The sequence below is a fragment of the Balaenoptera acutorostrata genome, chromosome 16 (assembly GCF_949987535.1).
Source record: "Balaenoptera acutorostrata chromosome 16, mBalAcu1.1, whole genome shotgun sequence".
Lineage (NCBI taxonomy): Eukaryota > Metazoa > Chordata > Mammalia > Artiodactyla > Balaenopteridae > Balaenoptera > Balaenoptera acutorostrata.
Genome location: NC_080079.1, coordinates 33,648,428 through 33,675,295, shown reverse-complemented (window position 1 = coordinate 33,675,295; position 26,868 = coordinate 33,648,428). Strand labels below are relative to the sequence as shown.

The 26,868-nt window shown below is 41.4% G+C and overlaps 2 protein-coding genes across 8 annotated transcripts in view; one reads left to right on the top strand and one right to left on the bottom strand.

Annotated features, from left to right (window-relative positions):
- The window catches only part of PLCE1 (phospholipase C epsilon 1), a 319,414-nt gene extending 297,517 nt beyond the window's left edge, over positions 1-21,897 (top strand). For 5 of the 6 annotated variants that reach the window (XM_057530499.1, XM_057530495.1, XM_057530496.1 and 2 more), the window contains 9 exons: positions 1,619-1,782; positions 3,463-3,724; positions 5,708-5,826; positions 9,588-9,716; positions 11,349-11,558; positions 15,751-15,909; positions 17,376-17,594; positions 17,926-18,138; positions 20,733-21,897. In XM_057530499.1, coding sequence (XP_057386482.1) covers positions 1,619-1,782; positions 3,463-3,724; positions 5,708-5,826; positions 9,588-9,716; positions 11,349-11,558; positions 15,751-15,909; positions 17,376-17,594; positions 17,926-18,114 — 1,451 coding nt within the window. In that variant the 3' untranslated portion in view covers positions 18,115-18,138; positions 20,733-21,897. Of the gene's footprint in view, positions 1-1,618; positions 1,783-3,462; positions 3,725-5,707; positions 5,827-9,587; positions 9,717-11,348; positions 11,559-15,750; positions 15,910-17,375; positions 17,595-17,925; positions 18,139-18,333; positions 18,419-20,732 lie in introns of all 6 variants that reach the window. The other variant, XR_009005599.1, reaches the window with a different exon arrangement.
- NOC3L (NOC3 like DNA replication regulator) overlaps positions 9,711-26,868 on the bottom strand; it is a 47,017-nt gene continuing 29,859 nt past the window's right edge. The window contains exons 20-21 of one of the 2 annotated variants that reach the window (XM_057530500.1): positions 26,535-26,619; positions 9,711-10,457 (exon numbers count right to left, since the gene is read on the bottom strand). In XM_057530500.1, the coding sequence (XP_057386483.1) occupies positions 10,440-10,457; positions 26,535-26,619 (103 nt within the window). In that variant the 3' untranslated portion in view covers positions 9,711-10,439. Of the gene's footprint in view, positions 10,458-25,833; positions 26,210-26,534; positions 26,620-26,868 lie in introns of those variants that run through there. The other variant, XM_007187474.2, reaches the window with a different exon arrangement.

Here is a 26,868-nt window from a genome sequence, read left to right as displayed (position 1 = left end):
TAGCAATGTACTGTGTATCCATTTCTTACTTACCAACTCTTCCTGAGCTACTTTGCTTCACTCTTTGAACCATCCTCCGCCCACATCTACATTCCTCTGTCACAGAGCAGCCTGGGAAGAGAATTTTCTCCCACTGCAGGCAAGACAATTGGCCTCAATGAATCAGTCACATTGGGGCTGGAAGGGGTCTGAGAGGTGGGGTCCAATGCACTAATTTTGTAGATAAGGAGACGGAGGTCCAAGGAGCTTTGATATGTGTCTAAGACATCTGACCCTAGAAATTCCTGCACACAATCCCAGCCAACCCCACGTATGGGGAAAAATTTCACACACGAGATGAGGAGAGGCCAACTTCTCATTGCTCTGTGGTGCTCATTTAGCACACTTTTCCTTGATGTTGGTCCATGTATCAGAGTTCATTCTGCACATGGAAGGAATCTATCAGAGGGAACATTCGTCAGGTGTGTCTCATAAACTTTTTGCTCATTTGGAATGCAACTTTTCTACAGACTTGTGCCATCAGATGAGCATTTGAGTGTGTAAGAGCCCAAAATCCGTGCAGGGATCCAACCGTTCATCAAACAACTCTGCCAAATAAAATTTGGCCACAGAAGACTGGAAGCTGTTGTGAGGGTTCCCAGAGTGTACTATGGAGGGGATTGTGGACATAATGTGAATCACATGTGATAATGATTTTTTTTTTCATATTTAACTACAGTTTAAAAATAGAGGTAGAAACACTATGATTTATGAGTTGAAATTGAAATTTCAAGAAAAAGATATGTTTCTCTGGCTCTTCTCCTGATCATTCCTGGATTCTTAAGATTTTAATCTTACGTTTGAAAGAGCAAGAATTGGTTGTACAATTGTCTTCATGGTTTGGTGTTTAGGGATAAGAAAATGCCATTATGCCTTTCTAAAATTCAGTATAAAATGAGGTATTTCAAAGATTATTTTTTGGAAGGATGTTGTAAATTTTAATTTGCAAAAGGAGTTTTTAAGTGGCAGGAGTTTTTTGGGGTTTTTTTTGTTTTTTTTTTAAACTTTTGGGTTTGTTTGTTTACTTATTTGTTTATTTATTTATGGCTGTGTTGGGTCTTCGTTTCTGTGCAAGGGCTTTCCCCAGCTGTGGCAAGTGGGGGCCATTCTTCATCGCGGTGCGCAGGCCTCTCACTATCGCGGCCTCTCCTATTGAGGAGCACAGGCTCCAGACGCGCAGGCTCAGCAATTGTGGCTCACGGGCCCAGTTGCTCCGCGGCATGTGGGATCCTCCCAGACCAGGGCTCGAACCCGTGTCCCCTGCATTGGCAGGCAGATTCTCAACCACTGCGCCACCAGGGAAGCCCAGTGGCAGGAGTTTTTAAGCGGCTCCTGGGTTGGAGTGGGAACATGGGGCATAGCGCATAGACAGTGCGCTCCATGAAGATGGGGATGTTGTGTCTTATTTCCTGCTGTATCTCTGCTGCCTAACACGGGCTGGCACATAGTAGGCACTCGATCTATGGGGTGAGTGGATGGTTCTCTCTTCTTCCTGCTTAAGCTTAGGGAAATCGAAAAAGTCAATTTGTAAGATGACACTTTAGTGACAAAGTAACAAGTGATGTTGACTGTTTTGCAGATCTCCCTTTACATTTAAACGCTGCCATGTTTGAGGCCAACGGTGGCTGTGGTTATGTTCTGAAACCCCCAGTTCTGTGGGACAAGAACTGTCCCATGTATCAGAAGTTTTCTCCCTTGGAAAGAGACCTGGACAACATGGAGTCTGCCGTCTATTCTTTAACTGTAAGTCTGGCCCTGATGGTCCCAATAGAGTAGAGGAAGGTGTTTAAGCCCTTCCTATATTCTTTTTTTTAATAAATTTATTTATTTATTATTTATTTATTTATGGCTGCGTTGGGTCTTCGTTGCTGCACGCAGGCTCTAGTTGCGGCGAGCGGGGGCTGCTCTTCATTGCGGTGCGCGGGCTTCTCATTGCAGTGGCTCTTCTTGTTGCAGAGCACGGGCTCTAGGCACACGGGCTTCAGTAGTTGCAACATGCAGGCTCAGTAGTTGTGGCTCGCGGGCTGCAGAGCGCAGGCTCAGTGGTTGTGGCACACAGGCTTAGTTGCTCCGCGGCATGTGGGATCTTCCTGGACCAGGGCTCGAACCCGTGTCCCCTGCACTGGCAGGCGGATTCTTAACCACTGCGCCACCAGGGAAGCCCACCCTTCCTATATTCTATTGGGATTCTAAGGTGTAATGCCTTTTGAACTCAAGGCGTTACAAAACTCTCATGTCACAATTTTGTTGGTGCAGATTTAGTTCCCAAAAGAATTTCTTTACTTCTCAGAAAGCAGCGGCTGAGGTCTAGGTATGCAGTCACCAGGCGCTGTATTCGCTAGAGCCCAGTAGGTGGAGTTATGAGCTGCCTGCTACCACCTCCATACTGATGATGGTAATTCTGTCTTCCAGAATCATAACTCTCAGTGCATCCCATAAAAGCTGAGCTCTTTCTTAGAGCAGGTCATCTTAAACTCTAACAAGCTCTTATAAAAGGTAAAACAGGCATCAGTATACAAATCAATTAAATATCTTTCCTCATTACAGTTTAACCTTTGTCATTCCTGGCCTTTCCTTATTCCTTTTATTGCCTAATTAACTAACTGTCAAAACTCCACAGACTGCCCTTAACATTAGAGTCCTGGTAGCTCATTACTCATTTTTATTTCCAGCTTCTCTCACTCCCTCTTAGCTGAGGAAAAAAAAAACAAAAACACTGAATGGGTGATAGAAAAGACGGAGAGCGATGAAGTTATCCCTCCATCCATCTCTAGATCTAGTCTTTTTCCCTCCAAAGGAGGAATGCCAAGCAGCCTCTGCTCACAACACCTCAAAACCCTGGGAGATCCCAACTCAGAGATTTTCCTACCACCAAACTGCTTTTTCTCTTTCCCTAAGACAGTAGAGCAGTAGCTCCTTTTCTGTGTGACCATTTTCACTAGACTTGAGTATAGCTTCATGTTGACAGAAGGCTATGAATTTTTAACAACATTCCCTGTGACTTGCTCCAGAACGTAACTATTCAAGAAAAAATTTTTGAAGTTGTAAAAGATACACCTAAAACACTTTGAACAGAACGTAAGTAACACACTTGTGGTTTCATATTATAAGGTCTTCTTTTTTCCCAACTTCTTGACAAACTTAATTTCATCTTAATTACATGGTTTTTGAAGATATTTGAACATGTTGACAGTTGAAAGGTTATAGTTAGGTGAATGCTGTTGACAGAATAGATTTTCCCATGATTCCAGTCATGCAATTACCTGATTATGATAACTTCTCTTTTTTAGCAGCCTTATTAATCATTCACCTGGTCCATTCCAGAGGGTTCTTTGTCTTTTTTGTGGAGGGAAGCGATGAGGCTCAGAGGTGACCTCTGTCTCTTTCGCATCTTCAGTGACTCTGATCCTTTTTCCTCCTCAGATTGTCTCTGGGCAGAACGTGTGCCCGAGTAACAGCACGGGAAGCCCGTGTATAGAGGTCGACGTCCTGGGCATGGCCCTGGATAGCTGCCACTTCCGCACGAAGCCCATCCACCGCAATACTCTGAACCCCATGTGGAATGAACAGTTCCTCTTCCGGGTTCACTTTGAAGATCTCCTATTTCTTCGTTTTGCTGTCGTGGAGAACAACAGCTCGGTGGTAACTGCTCAGAGAATCATCCCCCTCAAGGCTCTAAAGCGAGGTAGAATCAAATTGTCAAAAGTTCATAATCATTGTAGCTGAGCGATGGATGCCCCGGGGTTCATTACACGCTTCTCTCTATTTCTGTATATGTTTGAAATTTTCACATTAAAAAGTTAAAATAAGAGGCAGAAGCAAATAATACAAGTTTGAACACTGTTTGAGCATGTCTCAAAAGACGTTTTTCTTTTACGTTATCCTAAAATCCAAAGTTATTGACAATGTCTGTTATGAAGTGCAGCCTCTCCCACTGTTGCTGATGTTGGGAGCGGCAGTCATTGTGCTCTTGTCCCCATACATCCCTCCCCAGATAGCGCCCACTGCACCCCTGGCATGTTTAAAGCAGAGACTGACGTGAGGAGAGGAAACCGAGAACAGGGAGGGTTGGGGTGTGCTGTGGCATGAGTGGGACGAGGTTGGAGTCGGTGCCTGGTGGGAGTCCAGTGTCGGAAGCCGGGGGTGGGTTTGGGTGCAGAGCAGGGAAGGTGGAGAATTCTGAGCAAAGGCCAGAGCTGCTGGCTTGCTGCATGTGGGCTTTGCCATGACCCTTGGGGGAAACGTCAGCTTGTCGCACCTGTCCAGAATGTCTGTGCACTGCTTCTCAAACTTTGATGTGCAGTTGAGTCACCAGGCTCTTAGTAATAAAATACAGACCCTGATGCTGTGGGCCTGGGGCTTGAGATTCTGCCTTTCTAACAAGCTCCAGGGATGCTGACTCTGCTGACCTCCTTTGAGTACCAAGTTTCCAGGACATACTTCCTCCCACAGCCATACTCTGCCAGCCTCTGAGCACCACCAACATGTTACAGTCTCCTACTCTTTGGTTTTTCCTTGTTTCTCTTCTCCATTGTGTGAGTAGGGCATGGTCACTGTGTTAGTCAGCTAGGGCTGTGTAACAAAATACCACAGACTGGGTGGCTTAAACAACAGAGGTTTACTTTGTCAGTTTTGAAGGCTAGAAGCCCAAGATCAAGGTTTCAGCAAGTTTGCTTTCTTCTGAGGCCTCTCTCCTTGGCTTGCAGATGGCCACCTTCTCCTTGTGTCCTCACAGGGCCATCCCTTGGTCTGTGTGCACAGCATCTGGTGTGTCTCCATGTCTGCCCTCCAGTCCCCTCTTCTTATAAGGACGCTGGTCATATTGGATTAGGACCCACCCTAATGACCCATTTTAACCCCATCACCTCTTTAAAGACCCTATCTCCAGAGACAGTCACATTCTGAGGTAATGGGGGTTAGGGCTTCAACATACGAATTTTAGGAGGACACCATTCAGTTCATCACAGTTATTACAGAAATATGACAAAGTACAGAGAAGCAAAAACAGTTTTTTTAAATTATCCTTTTTTCCATCTCTTCAAAATAGTTACTTTTGGTATGTATCTTTTGCAGGCTTTACACCTCTACCCATGTATATAATATTAGCATATAGTATGTATTTTGAACAAGTAAGCTTCCTACTAATCTTAGTGTTTTGCAACTTACTGGTTTTCACTTACTGATGTAAGTAGTGAACAACTTTTCAGGTTAATAGCTATACGTCTTCATTACCACTTTTAAGAGCTGCATATTATTCCATTTTATACTTGTACAAATACACACCATAACTTATTTAACCAACCCCCTATTGTTGGAATATTTTATTATCACTAAAGCTGTTCTAAAATGGAATATTTGTAGAACAGTTATTCTAGATGATTTGATAAACAAAAATGATCAGGTTTTCCTACTATATTTGGTTTGAGTTTAAAATTTTCAGTTTGAGTCTAAGTTAAAAACAGACCTTGGACAAGTTAACTACCACTACGTAGCCCCAAGCTGTCCCCTGGGGCAAAACTCCTGGGGAAAAGGTATCAGTTGGTTGTCACCCCTGCCCATCTTAAAGTCTTATTTCTCCCTATCATTTACTGACCTCCCTGGGGGATCTCCTTTGCAGAGCTCTGCAGTGCACAGCTAACAAGCTTTTCCCAATTCTGCGTTGTTCCAGGATATCGACATCTTCAGCTGCGAAACCTCCACAATGAAGTCTTGGAAATCTCTAGTTTATTCATAAACAGCAGGAGGATGGAAGAAAATTCCTCTGGCAATACTATGCCGGCCTCTTTGGTAATTAAGTTCTGTTTCACTCTGCTTATTTGTGGGGATTGCTATGCTGGAGGCAGGCTTTCTTGTGGTCCAGGAATGTGGTCCATTTGAGTTATTGATTAGGTAGCTACGGAAATAATAATAATAATAATAATGGCTGACACTTGACACTTTCTAAGCACTTTACACATATACTAACTCACTTAATCCTTTCAATAACTTCATGAAATAGCTATTAGTATCATCTCCATGTTACAAAGGAAGGTAACAGCTAAGTACACCTGAGGTCACACAGCTATAAACCCAAGTTCATCTAGTGCCAAAGCCCATGCTCTGAACGAGTACATTATAGTGCCTACCAGGGAAGTGAGCCAAAAATAACAACATGGGGAAAAGGCTAATTATGCAAAGCCTGCTAGGAAGCATCTTGATACTTCTGGAAAGTTTAGGTTAGACGAGGAAAACCCTTTGCTTCTTCAGCAGTCCAGGGGCAGATGTCACAGGCGAGCAGGGTCGGGTGAGCAGCCAGGCGCTGCTGGCGACACATAACTGTGCAAGCGTAGCAATCCCCTGGCACCTGGGGAGACCCAGCATCTGCGCTCTTGGGAGTGGGAGAGGAACACCGCGAAAAGGTGCCACAGGACCTTTACAGGAGCTGTGTTTTAACAAGTTCCCCAGGTAAGGTCCAACCCGTTGAACTTCGAGAACCATTGGACCAGCACTCACCCCAGTAATGCAGGGTTATTTGCTTAAGCAAGGAAGTCTCTTTATATTAACTGGTTAATTCCACTATGCTTGCTCTTTAAAAATTAATATAAAAGGGTGTCCATCAATCGCCTCTTTACGTGTTTAATAATCTATTCATGGTTGCATCAATCTTGTACTTCAACACGGTCCTAACAACCTTTGGAAAGGCGCCTTCTATGCTCACAGTGGCGCTGGGTTTGGCCACTGCCGCTGCCACCTCTGAATAGCCCTGCTTTCTCCTCTGCTTCTCTTTCCCTAACCTTGACAGTTTCTTCTCTTTCTCTGTACCTCACCTTGTTTTCTTAAGTTCTCCTCCTTTTCCCTTCAACGAGTGATCGAAGTTGAGCACAGCACTTTGGCCAAAGTAGGGGGAGGTATTGCCTCTGCCTGGTGCAGAGGACTGGGAAGCAGGGACGGGGCTGCCTGGTACCTAAGAGCAAGAATTAGATGCTTTCAGAAAGGCAAGGCAGAGCTTAGTGTCCACTTCTGGGTTGCTTGCCCTCAATACCTATTAGAGCTGAAGATCCCACACATGCCGTGAATGAACCATTCTTCCTCACAACACTCTGACACCACATGTGTGGTGTCTTCTCGACACTTACTTCTCCAACTCTCTGATGCCAGCTCGGTGTCCTACAGTTCAGTTCAGTTCCGACACTATCTACCTGGGGTGAGCATCAGATCCCACAAGTTAAGGGCTCAGTCCCACAGCACTGTCCCCACTTCAGATGCCAGTCGCAAGTCCCAGGCTGTCACTGGTACTCCTGACTGACCAGCTATAAATCCAAGAGGTTCCCACAACCCCATCCTTAGGGCCAGTAGTTTGCTAGAATGACTCACAGAATGACTCCTGAATGACTCAGGAAAGTGCTTTACTTGCTATCACCAGTTTATTATCAAGGATACAACTCAGGACCAGCCAATGGAAGAGATACATAGGGTGAGGCATGAGGGGAGAGGGAGCAGAGTCTCCATGCCTTCTCTGGACACACCACCCTCCCAGCACCTCCATGTGTTCAACAACCCAGAAGCTCTCAGAATCCTGTCTCTTAGGGGTTTTATGGGTGTTTCCTTGCATAGGCATGACTGAGTAAATCATTGGCCATTAGTGATTAACTCAACCCCCAGCTCCTTTCCCCTCCCCTGAAGTCAGCAGTAGCGGGGGCTGGAAGTTCCAACCATCTAATCATGACTTGGTCTTTCTGGTGATCAGCTCCCATCCTGAAGCCATCTAGGGGGCCTCCAGCCGTAAGTCATCTTATCAGCACACAGAAAACTCTCGTCACTCCAGAGATTCCGAGGGTTTAGAAGATGTGTACCAGGAACTATGAGCAAAGACCACATATTTATTTTCAATTATATCACACCATACCATCCTAGGTATATCCCAGGCAGCAGCGTATATGCTTGGTAAATATGTGCTCTTTGACCTTGGAAGTCATCACCTTCCATTGCTCAAGACAGTAACTGAAGATCATCCTGGACTTCTCCTTCTCTCTCACTGCCCCATGTAAGACTTGATAAATCTGTCTCCTTAGTATCTTTCAAATCCATTCATCTCTATCTGTTCCTACCATCTTGGCCCTCATTCATTCTCACCTGGCTTGTGGCCGTGGGTTCCTAATTGGTCCCCCTCCCTCTGAGTTTGACCACCTCTGTATGTCCTTCTTTAGGGACTTTTAGACAGTTCTATCTAAAACTCAAATCTGACCATGTCACTCTTCTGTTAAAAACCCTTGCTCGGCTCTCCGTTGCTCTCAGGATAACGTTTGTACGTGGACTGGGCAGAGACTCTGGGAAAGCCGAGAGCTCATGGTCCATTTAAAGGGACACCTGCCACCCTGCTCTCAGCTCCAGCTGCTTGTTGCCAAGCAGTTTTGCCAGATATTTTGGTTTTCAAGACTGTCAGGACATCTGGATTGGCATAAATGTTGGCAACTATTTCAACTTTTTAAAAATATAGTGCAGGCTAAGCCATACAATTAAAATGCATGCATTTTATGGTATGCAAATCATGCCTTAATAAAATTGATTAAATAATAAAAACACATTGTACAAGCATAACAAAACAGCCAACCTCTCCTCCCCCACACAAAATGAAAACAAAATGCATGCTAAACAAAATACTTAGGTAGCCTTTTCCCCTCCATCACCTCACAGAATTCATTGAGGTTCCCAGAATGCCCTGCTTTAGGCCACCTCTAACGCTTTGTACACAGGCTATACCGATATTTGGGATGTTCTTGTCCCACTCTTTATCTGCTGATTCACACTGGGCCTTCAGATGATAACCATTTTCAGGAGGTGCTCTCTGATTTCCTCCAAACCTGGGTTCCCAAGGAACTTACCATGCTTCTTAGAATTGTCCACGTTCTCTTCTAGCTGTTCTATTCAACTGGAAGCCCTTGAAGCCAGGGATAATATCCCATTTCTCCCTGAATCCCCAGGGCCAGGCAAAATGTCTGATTCACTGCCAGCCCTCCGTAAATGATTTTGTATTTTAAATGAATGAATATATCTTAATACACAAACTGCTCAAAGACTTGCGAGTTATACACCTCCCCAACTCCTCCTAACAGAAATACTTTTTGTATCATAATTATTTGTATGCCTGGACAGCAAGCTCCTTAAGGCCAGAATATTTTATTTATCATCTTACCATCCAAAATTCTAACCCAGTGCCCTGAAGAGGGATGGAACTCAACAGACACTGTTGAATGTCAGTTCATAAGTAAGGACTGACATACATTTCAGATAATGTCAGTCCCCTAATTACGATGGAAAGAGACACTGTTATTTAAAATAAACTAATATTTTGGTGGTATGCTGCTAAATATTCTTACTAGACTAGTAAGCAAGATGCACCATTGCCTATTGAACCACAAAAAGATGCATCTGGTTATAAAAGGATGCTCTTGTCTTGCATTTATGTGTCCCTATACGTACGTCTAAGAACTAGCACTTCTGTATTGGTGTAGCCTAGAAACAATATGAGAATGTAAATGAATGAGAAACCATGTGATCTTCCTTGACAGATGTTTAATACAGAAGAAAGAAAATGTTTGCAGATTCACAGAGTCACAGTACATGGGGTCCCAGGTCCAGAGCCCTTTGCTGTTTTCTCCATAAATGGAGGCACCAAGGCAAAGCAGCTTCTCCAACAAGTAAGTTCACTGAGCCTGTAGTTAATAAACAGTTCTCCTTTGAGGGGAATCTCTATGCACAGGTTAACATTTTGCCCAACATTTTACAACAGACTTAAAGTCAGAGAAAGCAGCTCGTGTCAGATTTCATAGATTATCAAACAGAAGCTACTACCAAGTGGTTTGGGGGGTTTTGTTTTTTAAATCAGTCCGTCCATGAACTTTGGTGTCTACTATCACAAAGCACTGTTGGGATTTTGGAGACGTTATAAAATATGATGATGTAAAGTAAGGAAACATTTCCACGGACCACCCATAAAAAGTAGCATATTACTGTCACCCTACGTGAGTAATCACAGGGCTACAAAGCAGGACTGGGGAGGGAGTGACGCTGGCCCTATCATGGAGCTAACAGTGTCGACTGACCTGCTCCTGGAAGCTTCGTGCCCTGAATTATTGCTGTAGTAGTAGCTGCCTTGCCCCACACAATCCACAGCCCAGCATCAACCATAGACCAAGGGCTGGGGTAAGGGGAGCAGAGTCTTCTTGAGAATCTTCTGCTCCCCCACCCCATCCCCAGTTCATTCTGCTTCTCCAAGTGAGATGCAGCAGTGCCAAGTACTGACTCTGGTCCTTGCATCATTGTTGGGGGCAGAGGGTGGGGGGGGTGTATGCCTGAAGAGAAGGATGTTTGCTCAATCTAAGCCGGATGGTGGCAGCCTTCTCTGGTCACTCACTTCAAGTTTAGCCTCTGTCGGTAACCTGGACAATAGAAAAAAGTGTGAAAGAAAACATCAGTAAGAGAAACTATCATGATGGCTAGTGTTTACTAAGTTCTCCTAATGTGCCTGGGTTATGCTTTACAATCAATCAGTGCTTCAATCATAAAATGAAACAAAATTAAGAGGTTGTGACTCTGGACTTCCCTGGTGGCACAATGGTTAAGAATCCACCTGCCAATGCAGGGGACACAGGTTCGAGCCCTGGTCCGGGAAGATCCCACATGCCGCAGAGCAACTAAGCCCGTGCGCCACAACTACTGAGCCTGCGCCCTAGAGCCCGCGAGCCACAACTACTGAGCCCATGTGCCTAGAGCCCGTGCTCCGCAACAAGAGAAGCCACCGCAGTGAGAAGCCCACGCACCACAATGAAGAGTAGCCCCCGCTCGCCGCAATTAGAGAAAGCCTGCGAAGACCAAAGAGTTTATTGAAAGGGGAATTCCCAGGAACTTAGATCAGATGAGATTAGCAGATGATTGAGTATTTCCAAAAGGAGAATGGGAGATTATCTTGGTAAAAGCTGGACTAGGTTCTTTGCCCTCGGTCCTGTGTTGCAAGATTACAAAGAGCTAAGTTCACGGATTGAAAAACCTAAAGTTTTTAATTCAGTAAGAGCTCTCATTCCAGCAGTGGGAAAAATAGTTATACTGTCTGGGGATTATGAATAAATTGTGTCATTGCCCAGAATGAACATAAACAATCCTTTTTGGACGTAAGAGAATTCTTAGATCTTCCAAAAAGAATTATGCAACACTGCAGGGTAGGTTTCACTTATAAATTGCACATCAAACCTATCCGAACCCCATGAAAATAGACTTGTTCTTTTGCCCACTCTTCAGAGGTGTGCCTAAATTTGCCTTTGTTTTTTCTTTAGAGTCTGACCATTGATCAAGACACCAAACCTATTGCCACAGACTATTTTTTAATGGAAGAAAAATATTTTATATCTAAAGAAAAGAATGAATGTAGGAAACAACCGTTCCAGAGAGCCATTGGTCCAGAAGAAGAGATCATGCAGATTTTAAGCAGCTGGTTTCCAGAAGAGGGATATGTTGGCAGGATTGTCTTAAAAACCCAGCAGGAAGTAAGTGTGTCCTGGGGCAGCCTACATTGTAGCAGCTCATATGTAACTCACCACCTCACCACTAGCCGCCTGCCTCAAATTTAGAATTTCTTATCATTGCAACTTGCTTTATAGTCTTCTTAAGTAAGTGTGGAGAATTGATTTTATTCTTCTGCACATATTCAGAATGTTAACTCTAAGTTACAGAAATTCGGTCTAAAAATCATCCCTTAGGAAACAAAGGGAGAAAGAACTGAAGGATTCCTTAAGCATGTCATCAGTGGTGCGTCCAGTGTTTTATCTGTTTGTGTGAAGACATGGTTATGAGGGTCACAGTAGTGTGTAATGGAAGGCCTGTAGGCGTTTTGCGTTTGGGGGTTTGTTGCCTGTTCAAGTTTTAGCTGATAAAATGTTTTGTGCTAATACATGAAATAACAGTATTTCTTTGAAAATATTCCATAACTTTACACAAAGTAAGAATAACCTCTCAGCTTTGGTCCGAATTTGTAACAGTATTCCCATGACCATTCTCATAAAGGAAACAATACGACTGCCTGTCAACTCCAGATTGTTGGGCTCCTGATGGGGTTTGCTGATGGAACACATTTTTTTTTTAATAAATTGACAGGAGCCCACTAACTTACTGCCATTTTTTTAAAATGACATATAAGATCATTACATAGACGATCATGCCTCATGATAAGTCGATAATGAAGCAGTTGAATCAATTCAACAATTCGATTAAACAAATATTTGTTGAGCACCTAAAATGTGCCAAGCCCTGTTCTAGGCACATGATCTGCCTCTTCGGGGCATGTAGTAGAGCTGGGCTGGTAAAACACCCATTGCTGGTCCATGCTTGCTGGGACACAGGAGAGATGATAAGGAGCCCCTTTTCAGCATCATGTGTTACTTTTTCACTCTCTACCTAACTATGAACGTGGCCTGCAGCCTCCACAGAACTCCAGCATCTCCTCTGGGAACCAGAGCCACTACCTTCCCTCCTAACATTGCCTTGGATGATAAAAGGACACTTGCTTTAAGCAAAGAAACGTACTTGTCTCCCTAGCGTCCTCTCCCCATCAGACATACAAATTACTAAGACGGAGGAAAAGCAATTCTAATAATAATAGCTTGATGAGAAAATAGAGGGCTTAGCTGGATTTTTGAAGCCATCTTTAATTTCTCTCTAAACTTTTTTCCTATTTCTAATTGTCTTTGTTACATGTAAAAAAGTATCCTAGAAATGACAATTTCAGTGAAGAAGTGAATTTGTTAAACCATATCTTTGCATCATGACTTGCAGCATTTAACGCTCTCAAGCACCCACTAGTTTGAATGATCTCATGATGTAATGGAAACCATTCTACACAAAGGAAACAGGTTCAGAGAAGTTAGATCATGCCAGGGTGAGAAGCAGACAGCACTCAAGTCTTACGGCTTCCAGGTCAGTGTTCTTTCCACCACCCTGTGCTGGCCAGGCTGGAGTTGCATCAGTCTCCGTGGCTTCTCCCACACGCACCATGGGAGGTGGTGAGCAGGAGGAAACGTGGGCAGCCTGCTGAGTGTTACCATGGAACTTCATCACATGGTTGGAAGGACCAGGAGTAAGGGATGCCCCACATGCAATTTAAAATGTATATGACAGCAGGCAGTAGAGACATCGGGAACGAATGTTTAATAAAAGCTGGTGGAACAGAAGCATTTTTTAAAAAGGAGAAATTAGAGGGGAAGCATTTTCTGATGAGTACAATACAGCAAGTTCTCCTTTATATGCCTTTGTTGGGAGGAGAGTTTCGAAATGACTGAAATACATCTCAAAAGATAACATCATATTTCATGTATCTAGGCTTACCTGCTGCACAGCAACACACAATACAAATTTACTGATTGACGAAATGAATTCAGCACGCGTAGTGAATGCAAGCGGACACTGGCATAGCTGATAGATTTGGGCTATAAGTATTTCCATTTAGTTACTTTGTGGAACTAGTAAGATATATAAGCAGTTTGCCCATGAAGCTGCAGTCTGTTACCTCTGATCTTGCCTGCCTGCTTTGTATGATTTTCTTGTCTTCTGGGCTCTCAAGCTGTTAGGTATCTTCCTGTGGTCAATATGCTCTCCTCTGACACCTGCTGGATTTGAAATCAGACAAACCTGCCTCTGACACAAATTAGATGGATGACCTTCAATGGCTCATCTGAATTCTGTAAACCTCTATGCCCTAATTTGTAAAATCTATGAGAGGAACTACCCTGCTTGACTCAAAAAGATTATCATGAGACTCAGGCCAAACATGTAGACAATATGTAGAGAAACGCTTAGTAAACTATAAAGGAATATGCAAATGAAGGTTATTGTTATGGTCATAATCTGTGGCTTCTAATGTGGCTGAAAACGGCTTCAACATTAATAAGCTCTGAGTAAGGCTCTAAGGAGTGCTCTTCGAAGTAATTCCCGGTGCATGGTCATTGGGATATTTTATGTGGCAACTTAGGACTTTTTTGTTTTTTGTCTTGCTTACTTACATCCTAGCTTTCAGGACCCTGAGATTATAAATTATGTCATGTGAATTAGCACCCAACCCCACTCTCCGATTGGTTAAATATATTATAATCAATGCGATGACATATTATGCAGAATCTTTAGGAACTGACCTGAAATGATGATCACAGTCTTTTAAGTGGAGAGAAAAAAGGAGTTGTAGAATGACATAGGTACTAGAGTACAGTCTCATTTTATGTAATAAAAATAGACAATGGCTCTCTCCCCCTCACGCGTAATATGATGAATGGGGTCAAAACAGTTCAGTTGTGTAAATTCTAGGGACCACGACTGCAAGATTAATGAAATGATTGGGGCGAGGCTGTGCGCCTGGTTGGTGAGAAGCCCCAGGAGCCAGTCCTTTCTGGTCCTGGCTACAGTTTGGCGCCACCTGGTGACAGTTGCCCATTTTGACTTTAAAATCAGTGGGGACAATTGTAGGTCCTGGGGCGGGCTGGACGTTCCAGGACAATGGCAGTGATTCTTGGAGTCTTCTGGTTAGGTAGCACCATTTCTGTGGCCTGATCTGAGATTAAGCTAGAATGCTGGGGGCTGGAGGGCCTTCCTGCCACACCCTCACTTCCTGAGATGCGGTTGCCTACTGCTCACTTGCCTTGCCTCCCCATCCTCTCCTTGCCTCCCCGCCCTATCCTCGCCTCCCCGTCCTCTCCTTGCCTCCCCGTCCTCTCCTTGCCTCCCCCTTGCAGAAGACAACTTCACACGACCTCACTTGAGAATGGGGCTAACAGAGAACAGGAGCCGTTTGACAATCACATTATATCTAAATTCACATAATTCCAGGGTTTCTTTGTATATATTTATTCACATACACAAAAATACATTTCTATATCCATAGCAGATGGTTAAAAGGATATGCAACCTAATAAGAGTGGGTTTTTTGTGGAGAATGAGATGGGAGAGGTGGAAGAGGAAAAGAAAAAAGGTAGAAATGGGAAGTTTGCCTTTTTATTGATATATTTCTTTACCGCTTGAAAATATTTTAAAAGATACATATGTCTATAGATATATCTGTGTATGTAATATATAATTATATATGTAAAATTCACTGAAAGCCAACCCACCAAAAGCCGTCTAACCTGATGACCAATTCTCATAATTATTGAGAATTTTGTCGACATTCATTTCGATGTGACTTACTTCCAGTCATTGTTTTAGCCTTTCCACTGTGGGTTTTGTTCATCCAGCCTGCCTGAATGCCGATTTTGCATGTTTCATGTTTCAGATGTCTAGCATTTCTTGAGTGCTCAAGGTCTGTGGGGGAATGGGTAGATGTCTCTTAAATGTATTTATTGTGTTCTTATTTGGCTTTTAGTAATTGGCAAAATGGCATATTGTCTTTTAACAAATTTATCTCTAGATGATTTGGACTCAAAATCCACAGCTAATAGGAGCAGATCTACTGGCTTGTTCTGGACCAGACCTTATCAGTGTGTCAACATCGGCAGAAACCTACAGTACTTTCCTCCTCTAAGAAGAGATGTATATCCTTTTAGAATAGTTTATGAAATAGTAACTAGCATATGGAATATAAAGCTAAGAAGTTGTTTCCACGTTACCAAGATCCATGTCAAATTTTTGCTAGGTTTTTCTTTCCGTATTCTACATCATCTTACCATCTACTCAGACTTTTCTTCTTTTTTAACATAGAACCTGGAAGAGAAGAGCATCGTTCAAGATGACAAGGAGATGATCTTGAGCTCAGAGGAGGAGAGTTTCTTTGTCCAAGTGCATGACGTTTCTCCAGAGCAACCGCGAACGGTCATCAAGGCGCCCCGCATCAGCACCGCACAGGACGTCATTCAGCAGGTGAAGGCCTCCCCTTCCTCACCTCAGTCCTGCCCTCAGTGTGAACTATTGGGACAAATCAGATATCAGCTCCCTCTGTGAATGAGGTTCTAGAACAAAGGGGACCTGACAAGGGAGAGTGTGCCTCTTAAGGCTGGGAAATACTGATTCCTTCAACGATACTTGCCCAGTATCTACTGTGAGTCAGTCTCTCTCTGAAGCCTCGATAATGGATCTAGAAGGTGGCTCTGCAGAGCGGGAATGTCATCATCCCAGAAAGGCCTAAGCCAGTACTTAATGGCCATCTCTCAGGGATCCTTCAGAGGACATGCAGGAGGCCTCCTCTGACCCTCTCCCCTCCTCTGGTCACGCTTCTCTGTGTACATGGCTTCAGAGAACTCTGTTTCCTTCTTTTGAAGCCCTGTTATGGTTTGCGTTTATTAAACACTCACTTGAGAAGATAGCATAACAGTTAACAGACTCTAGATCAGATTGCTCCAGGTGCAAATCCCAGCTCTACTTCTTACTAGCTCTGAGAGCTTGGGCAAGTTACTGAACCATCTGTGCTTTAGTTACACTGGTGTGCTGGTAAACTGGCTCTCTTCAAAAAAAAAAAAAAAAAAAGGCCCTGATTTTATAGCATTTGCCAGTTTCTATCTTGTAAATCCTCCCACCACATCTGATTCCAGTGGACTCCAGCACAACACCATGTGCTAAGCTACCATGCAGGTAACATGGAGATAGTACATTAGCACTTTCCTTATAGAGTTATTGTGAAGATTAAGTAAATATATGTAAAGCACATTCACCTATTACAACACCTAGCACATGGCAAACACTACTTAAGTGCTATTTGCTATTCTTATTGCATGATAGTTTGGTTAATATTAGCCTCCTTAATAGACTTTGAACTCCCCAAACTATATACAGTATCTGGGACATAGTAAGCCCTCACTAAACATGTGATGAGTGAATAAATGCGTACATGAAAGATAATCTTGTACAAAATGAGAAGTGAGACCAGGTAAGTTCTAACATCCAAGACTCTGGGATGAAGAGGGAGCCTCGAGGGACAGAGAGGCTCCCGAGGGTCAAGATTCTGCCCCTCACTGTCTGCGTGACCTTCCATTTCTACCAGCTTTGGTGGATGCAGAAAATCCAGTTCAAGTCCTTTTTCTGTTACTTACTAGCTGTGCATCCACTGGAATCTGCCTGACCTCTGTATGCTTAAACTTCCTTGTCTGAAAAATGGGCATAGTAACACCTAAATCATGGATGGTTGTGAAGCTAAATGAGGCAATGTGGGAAAGTTCCTATAAGCTAGCTACAACTACGAAAATGTATAATGAGAAGTGGGATGACATGATCTGAAAGACCCCCTCCATCTCTTAAAGTCTGATATTTTCCCACCTCAAAGTCTCATCTACAGTGAAGCAGGTGTTGGAGATAGTGTGTCTTTATTCAGTTCATCATAACTTGTCTTTCAGACCTTATGCAAAGCCAAATATTCCTATAGCATCTTGAGCAACCCCAACCCGGGTGATTATGTGCTTTTGGAAGAGGTGGTGAAAGACACTGCCAACAGGAAGTCTTCTACCCCAAAGTCCTCCCAGCGTGTCCTTTTGGATCAGGAGTGTGTTTTTCAAGCTCAAAGCAGGTGGAAAGGTGCAGGAAAATTCATCCTTAAGCTAAAGGAACAAGTGCAGGTAAAGTGCAAGGTTATTCTTTTCTCTTCACAAATTATTTGATATTCATAACTACACTGTAATCAAATTCAGGAGCTAATGAAATCTAGGAGAAAGTTCCCGAGTCAAGGAAATTAGTCGGAAGAATGTTGTTTGGCTGTTTTCACTGTGTGGAAAGAAATGTCTTCCCCTCTGAGCTTACGCAGTCCTGAGAGGGGAGTCCTTCAGCCCTGCTTTCCAAAGCTCTACTTACTGGAGAGGGAACAAGAAAGGGCTTTTTCTCATACAGTGTCATGTGATTGGGGACCCTGGCTTTAACCTAATACCAATGGAAGATTCTCGTTTTCCACAGGCATCCCGAGAAGACAAAAGAAAAGGCATCTCTTTTGCAAGCGAACTCAAGAAGCTCACCAAGTCGACTAAACAGCCCCGAGGACTCACGTCGTCTTCTCAGGTCTTGGCCTCAGAAAATGTCCAAAACAAGGAGGAGAAACCTGTGGGCAGCATGTCCTCCAGTGACACGATAGACTATCGACAGTGAGCAAGGGTAGCACGTTTTACCCAGGTATTCTGAGTCATTGCACTGTTCTGAAACGGGGGGTCAACTTACACTACTTTGTAAGACACAGTCTGTACACTGTCGTTTGTCTTTTCCAAGAGGATGTCCCTGAGGCAGGTAGGAATGGTACCCTACAGGAAGAGGGCTCTGAAGATACACATCACTTCAGCACTGATAACTTTAGATCTCCTTATTTTGTAGATAACTAAAGGCCCCAAGAGGACAACAAACTTGCCCAAACTACAACAGCCTTATTTCATCAGACACAGAACTGTCTTAATTACTGGTAACTCATATGAACATTCTTGAAGGGCGGCTATGGGCCATTCAGCTTTTATTCCTTTGGATTTCTAGTTTGATGTTCTTCTAATTTAGGTCTGATTTACTCTCAACAACCTCAACTTCTTCTGCCTCAATTAAAAAATTAAAATCTGGCATCCAGGATGTAATGATTAAAAAGAAAGCAAAATGACATAACAGCCTGCAGTAAATCATGCCTTTGGTTGCCAGCTTACTGCTTGGTATTCACATACAGAGTAAATTTCATTCTATCTTAAAACAGACTATTTATATGGAACCTGAATTTAAAAAAAGAAAAAGCATGTGAGGAAACCAAACATAGACTTCTTCTTTTCACTTAGTTTCTTAATGAACCCAAGGGATTATTAACGCCCATTTTTCACCTGTTCCATCATAGTTCTAAGATTTAAAATTCTCAAGAGACCAACTGCACAGTGAAGGCATTGTTGCTTATACTACAGAGCTGCCTCATCTGTCTTCATCACAATCAGATATTTGTAGAAGCTCATAATTAAAGAATTTATTAATATCTCTTGACAGGGCCAAATTTGACTTATAACAGCCCAAAAGAAGGCTGATACATTGAGCCAGTGTTTAAGGAGCAACTCCTAAAACAATCGGTGCCCCGTATGCACTTACAAAGAAAGCTCTTTCAAAACAGACGAGGCCAAATACAGGAAACTGCCTCCTCCAGAACTTCTGCACATCCCATTACCCCGAGTCAGGGCTTTTTAGGTTCTGTACGCAAAGACGCATCAGGAAGAAATCTCGGCTCTGTGGCAGCAATCCACATCACACAGCATCAGATAATAGTGAATATGCAGAGAATAGTGAAGCCCTGGGCTGTTCCAGACTCTGAGAAGGCTCAACACCCATTTTCTGTTGCGGTACCTCCGGTATCCCATTTTTAAAGTTCAGACTCACTTCCTTTCCTGCCACAGTGTCACCGAGACAGGCAGTGTCTCCGAAAGCCCAGTGAGCTTTAGGACTAAGTACCATGCTCAGCCTCTCCAACTTCTGGAAAATGACTCACAGTGGTAGTGGGTGTGTGAGCACACAATAAAGACAGGGATCAAAATTTCAAATATTGTTTTCCATATCAAGAACTTAGCATCAAATAAATCATAGGTGTGATAATGTTATGCACACCTATTATAACCTCCGTAATGACAGAGTGAAATTACACTCTGCACATAAAGAGCCCTCGGTGTGCCAGAAGATTAGTAAGTACGTAAGAATACAACTCCACTAGAAATTTGACTTTAAAATAATGTGCTTGCTATAATGAGCATTACTAGTTGCTTATATTTTAGGAGAGTAGGGAGGGTGGTGGTGATTTAGACAATTGCCTTTGGACTCAATTTTCCTATAGTAAGCAGATATTCAGAATCAGTCAATTGACCTCACATCTTTTGCTAAACTTGGGGAAGCTTCTCTTTAAAAGTAGCCATTGAGGAAACTCCCTGGTGGTCCAGTGGCTAAGACTCCGCAATCCCAATACAGGGGGCCCAGGTTCGATACCTGGTCAGGGAACTAGATCCCGCACGCCCCAACTAAGAAATGAATGCCGCAACTAAAAGATCCCACATACTGCAACTGAAGATCCTGCACACGGCAACGAAGATCCCTGTGCTGCAACTAAGACCCAGTGCAGCCAAATAAATAAATAGATAAATAAATAAATATTTTTTAATTTAAAAATAAATAAAATAAAAATAGCCATTGATATAATAATAGTAATAGCCATTGGTGCATCTATGGGAATATAGATCCCATGTTATTAATTTTACAAATGGTGTTTCGAAGAAAGAGCATTTGTGAAAAAAGAAGGGCCTTTCTGTATGTATATGCTCGTAAGAAAACAAGTTTAATATTTTTATTGCTGAGTGATATATTTCATGTTATTTGTTCTGAAATAGTCACCTCTAAAGTTTCAAGTTACCTCCTAATAATAATCTAAGAATTTCTAAACAAATAATTATTTAACTTACCCAAGTAGTTGACAGAAGTCCACCTTTTTTTTTTTTTTTTTTTAAAGCTGAACAGTTTAATTATGGTTTAAAAAAAAAAAAATCTTTCTAAAGAATGTGATGTTCCAGGGCAGAAATAGCCTAATGTTCCACCTCCCAGGAACATCATGTTCTACCACTGTGAGTTTATAGGAAATAGTGTCTCCCCCAAACCCAGTCACCAGAGCTTGGGTTTCTGTTGGTTGAACAACCTTAAACCTTGCTACACTATGAACGTTTCTGCTCCTTAACTTTAAAGAGACTAACAAGCCTATGTATTCAACTTTACAGGTGAAGATCTTTGGGCAAGAAGTTATAAAGTCAAGAATGAACATGATGGAAACAAATATAACTTCCTTATTTTCATTAGACTTAAACTGGAAATTGATGATTTCTGAACTTGCGATATGAGGTCCACACTGAGGTCAAGCAAAATGGCACAGGGCTACTAACCAGTTTCCTGATGAAGCAAAGAAGCCCAGCAGATGCCATTTTACACGTGTCAACAGTTGGAAAAACCATTGCTAACCTTGCAATAAGGGTCAACAAACTTTGTAAAGGGCTAGACAGTAAATATTTTAGGCCTTATGGGCCATATGGTCTCCACTGCAATGACTCAACTCAGCTGTAGTGCAAAAGCAGCCATAGACAATACGTACGTGAATGAATGTGGCTGTGATCCAAGAAAACTATATAAAGACACCGAAATTGTAATTTCATATAATTTTCCCATGTAATAAATATTCCTCTTTTGATTTTTAAAAATCATTTAAAAATGTAAAAACTATTCTTAGTTCAAGAGTCACACGAAACCAGGTGGCAGGCTGGATTTGGCCCAAGGGGCATAGTTTGCTGACCTGACTTAGAAAACTGGGAACAAGATGCACAGAGGTATGAAAACAAGCAGGCTAGTTTAGTCATACATTTTATGGCTGAGAATTGGAAGATTTTGGGCATTGCAAGTGTAAATATGTCCTATAAGATTCATTAAAAAGTAATTCAATTTAGTTTCTATATTGTGTACCATTGTGAATTCTGTAGTACTTCTTTTTAGCTACAGAATGATGTTGGGTTTTTTTACGTTTATTGCTTATATATTCACAGACTTTTGGTTTCCATAAAATGAATTTAGAATAACGTATAATATCTACTGAGTTGTGACATCTTAACAAGAAACTTAACCATGTTTTTAAAGCAAAAGTAGATTGAGTTGGTGTTTATTTATTTTACTAGGTTTGTACTGACATTGTACCTATATATTTATTATACATAGCTTTCTTGATATTGCTTGCAGATTAGAAGCATTAGTGGTTCTATCTCACTATTTGAAAACAAATCTCCTAAAAAGAAAATGTATGCTCTGACTATCTGAAATAGGCCAGAATTCATGTAACTTGCCATTTAATGTAAATTATTTTAAAAACCTTGCTGTATAAAACTATCATGTACGTGTAAAGGATTCTTCTTATTCTTGGCATGAAGCAAATTATGATTTTTAAAATGAAAGGTGTTCCTCTAAGTAAAATCCAAATTTTATCTTTCTATTGACATTAAAATTTAAGACGTTTTTCTTCAAATTATAAAACACACTAAAAATCCTAACCTTTGCTTTGAGAAGTTTTTCACCATAAAAAATGAATAAAACAATCCCCAAGTTCTTTGCATACGCTAACAGAAGTGTTAAAAACACACAGCCCAGCTTTCATGTTATTGGAAGTTCTGACTGAGTCAAAGCTTTAATGCTAGAAGAACTACTGTTTGCTTGTCAACAGAATTCAGGCTATTCCAGTTTGATGCCGTTTGTACAGTGCTACAGGTTTCTTTTTAAATCAAATAATCAGTCTACAACAAACGTACAATGCTGCCTCATTTTTAAAAATATTCCAGAAACCGTAATCAAGTTTCTCTAAACTAAGAGGCATTTTTTCCTCTGGCTGGGCTTACTGTGTCATAAAAATTGGGTTACTGGTCTAACTGGCAAGAGTCAAGATGAAAACTGTGCAGAGTAGCGAGATGGAAAGCAAGACTGGTCTCACTAGGTTTATCACTTGGCCTTGACTCTAAGCCCTGCAGCACCCCACCCCATGGCCCTTAGCACAAAATCTGAAACTTACCTCGAGACTGAAAGGGAGACTAGGTTTTAGCAAATGAGTGAACCCAACCTCCGGCCTATGTTGCAGCCCAACTTGGTGGTTCATTTTGAGGTAAAAGGACATACTCTACTGTATTTGAGTCTTGGGGACTTTAGGGGGGACTACTCTACTATTATAGCTAACCAGCACAACCTGGTGTTTGCCAAAAGTAGGAAATTTTGATTTAGAGCTTCTCTGAATTATATATTACTATAGCAAATGAAAGAAATTATCCTATTTAGAATGCATCTAAAATAGTCACCCACACTATACCCATTACTACTTCATACTTTCCATACCATTAAAAATTTGGGTAGCGACCTTTCATCAGTAAAGTCGATATGGAAAAGAATCTAAATATATACAAGCTGGCTGAAACCCCCACCAAGTGGGAGAAATGAAGGGTATGGTGCCCACAAGCACGCAGACCCCAGACCGGTCGGAACCAGAAGGTTGATGGTGCCGACTCCCACTTACCTCACCATCAGCCAATCAGAATGTCCATGAGCTGATGGCGTCCTCCTTGAACCATTACTATAAAACTCCTCACTAACCCCTCCAGGTCGGGACACGCAGTTTTGAGGGCATTAGCCCCCTGTGGCCCCCTTTGCCCGGCAAAGCAATAAGCTGTTCTTTTCTACTTCACCCAATAAACGAACAAATATGCAAGCTGTATTTATGACAAGATTTTGAAAAAACATATTTTAAAATGCTTCACTAAAAACAGAAAGGAGCATGAGTTCTGTTGGGTGGTGCCACTGGCAAGAAAAGATGAATAAGAATAAGATGTGTGAGGCTGGAAAAACAGATCAACTTCCTCTCAGTCACCTCCTCTGTAATTGTTTCACAAAGATTATATAAGGGTGTGAAGGAGTTGAGAATAAGTTTGAGGATAAATCTGCAGGAAGTAACAACATTATTTGGGAAGAAAGTGCCTTCTTAAAGGAACGCCTCTTTTCGTGTCATCCTTACCAAGTTATTTATAAATTCTCCAGCTGGGGAGAAATATGGAGTCTAGACGCAACAAAAGTGAGTCAAAAGTCAAATTTACTTTCACAGAAAGGTCTCCCATCTTGATGGCTCTGGAGACACTGGAGGCTCATTAAATGAAAGCGGGCCTCGCCTATGGCTCCGTATGTACTTTTTTTTTAAAACACATCTTCCCCTTCCTCTGTTCTCTTTCTAGTATCTCTGTAGACCTCTCCTCTTCTGCCAGACACCCGCAGGCCTTGCTTAATTCTGAAAAGTAATCAGAGCTTGCATACTGGCCTGGTAAAACTGAATTAACTAAAACACGAAGCTCCACAACTCTGCTCCCATGCCAGTAAGGAGGATTTTCCTGGCTGGTGTCTGACCTTGAACTTGGCATAGTGAGAGGCAGCCTACAGGGAAAGAGCTCTCTAGTGGGCTGCCTCGAACACTTTTAGTTGCTTCTCTTAAATTAGCAGCAAGGCAAGAAGAGGAGAATACCTGGACCCTCCAAAAAGTTGTTAGAAAAAGAGACTGCCTCTTACACAAAGCCCAAACTTGGGTCAACATGATACAGTACATTGTTAACAATTTATATGTTCTCTGCCATTTCTTCCTATCAGCTTCCTAAATGCAGTCCTTGCATGAGGGCTAAGGATTCTGACAGGAATACCTGAATGTTTTTGAAATACTGAATCTCCATGATTACCAAGCTGTTCGTACACATCTCTTAGATCCAAAACATACTATGCTCAAGTCTGCCATCCAGCAGGCCTCTGAAACCTTCCCTATTTCAGATGATACAGGTCTCTGAACTTTGAAACAACTCACTCTGACACTGAATTGGGTAATGTTGCGTTCAAAAAAATGTGTGAATGATCTGACTCAACATGCAAGGGCATGCAAGACTGAGGCTACGTCTTATGCCTGTTATTACCCGACTTCACTTTTAAGTGCCTAGCACAGTGCTAAGCACATAGTAGGTGCTCAATATTTATCTAGTTAAAAAAATAGATATTAAGGCTGTAGTTTATTATAGCCTCAGGGTGTGTGTGTATGTTATTATTAATGACTATAATATTTAGTTCTGAAAATGAAACTCATCAGTACAAGGCCACAGAAGTTAGTACACAAATATGTTTCATCCTCAAATTCATATAGGATATTCAAATACAAGATGTATAATTTTATGGTCCCATTGTGATTCTCTATATGTGTAACAAGAAGGTTAAAAGCATAATACAAGTGTGAAATAGTTGATGAATTTTTATTTTAAAATTGGTTTTTCATTTAAACTATAGTTTTTGCTGCCAACGTTAAATATAAATGTATTTGTATATGTTTGGAAAATAAATGATTTGTGACATGTACTGGTCACTTGTGCTCCAATGGGGAAAGACCCCTTGGTCATCTAAACAAATATTCATAACATTCCTGGACTTTAATATCTAAAAAGTGCATTAAAAGCAAGTATTTATATAATGAACCATATATTTCTCACCATTAAATAATCAAGCCTAAAAAAATTGATCTTAAAAACACTTTTTAAAACCACATATAATATGCTAAAAGATTAACATGTGCTATTTAGCTGATATGCCCCACTTTGCTGCCATGATAAAGGAACTTTCTATTTTCATTTACGTCATGAGAAAAAAAAGAACTTTAAGCACTACCCTAGGCCAAAATATTTGGCTTCTACAGCTTTGAAGAAATAGATCTATTTAGTTGGACTGCTGTGCATTTTTTTAAATGCTCACAAGAATAGGAAGCAGAAAAAAGCAGCTGTTTTATTCAGCTATTCGCAGTAGAGGATATTTGCAACCTGGTCATTAAAACACTTATTTCATAAGCCATTCCTAGAATATGGCAATAGCTGTCACATAAAATACTGCTTTTTAATTATATTCATAAGAATAGGCATTTCATCTGTTAAAAAAAAAAAGGGGGAGAAAAAAAAAAGCCCCTCGCTCGGTACCCTTTATCCTTAAAACAGAATGGTAAAGAAAGTCTCAGACTTAATTTTTTCCACCATCACCCTCCAGAGCATGTCAGAAAATGCGACGAACTTCGAAGAGACTAGAATCACATTCAAACTTTCTTTGAAAGTAGCCATGATGAGCACTCACTCTTTTTCACAAATGCCAAATTAGGTTACTTCTTGAAGCATATCGTCCAGTAGGAGCCAAAGAACCTGGTATCCAATTGGAAGCTATTTTTTCTTTTCTTAAAACTTTTCATAAAAATATATACACTCAAACTTAGAATGTTTCTCACTTCCATCATGGTGGTACAATAAAAAAAAACATTTATTTCGTTATAAAAAGTATTTGGTTATAAAGAGTAACTGAATGGTAGAAAGCAATCTCATGGTCTTGATTCTCCTGTGCATATTTTCAGAATTGGGGCAGAACCCTGTGCCACACAAAGGATAATTCTTCCTCCTCAAGAGAAGGTCCTAAATTAACAATATATCTTTATGTGCATCTGCACAAACACACAAATATACAACAAAGTCCCCTGACTTTCATTCTTCTACTACCGTAGTGATGTTTCCAAATATTTGGTGAAATCCAGAGGCAACTGAGTAGCAACTTCACTACAATGTCTTTTGATTAGTTGACTTAACTCTTCACTTAAAAATGAATCCCCTTGTAAAACTTTATCCTGAAAAAATATTAAAAGTATGAGTTAAAAGTTTGCTTACGCCATAAGCAAAAGCCAAGCCTGAGCAAAGTTAAAAATGGCAACAGCTGACACCAAACTAACACATGAAACATAACGACAGGTGCTGGGTCAGGTCTTGGACATATCAGCCATATCCTACATTGAATGAAACAGTCTCCTGACTGACTCTATAGAATTCCAACCCCAGAAATCTATCCTACCATCAACTCCTAACACGAAACAAGCAAGTTGAAATCAGGTATTAAGAGACATATTAATTTAGTTATTTCATCCTTTAAAAAAAATAATGAAAAGTATCACATACCTTCCTTTTGGAATTTGAAGATTCAACAGGAGGATTGAATGTCATTGCTGCCATGCTATAAGCCTCAAAAAGTTCTGCAGCAGATCTATAATCACAAATATAAGAAAAGTAAAGACACCACCATACCTGTGTAACTTGAGAATATTTAGATTGTACCCAGAGAATTAGATTGTACCCAGAGAAAACAATTAGATTGTACTCATTATTCTAAACCTATATATAACATAATCCTGCTTTCGTTTTTGTTTCCTTTTTCTCATTAAAATCTTCTTTGTCCCAGTTTTATTTTCTTCCAGTTTTATTCAGATATAACTGACATACAGCACTGTGTAAG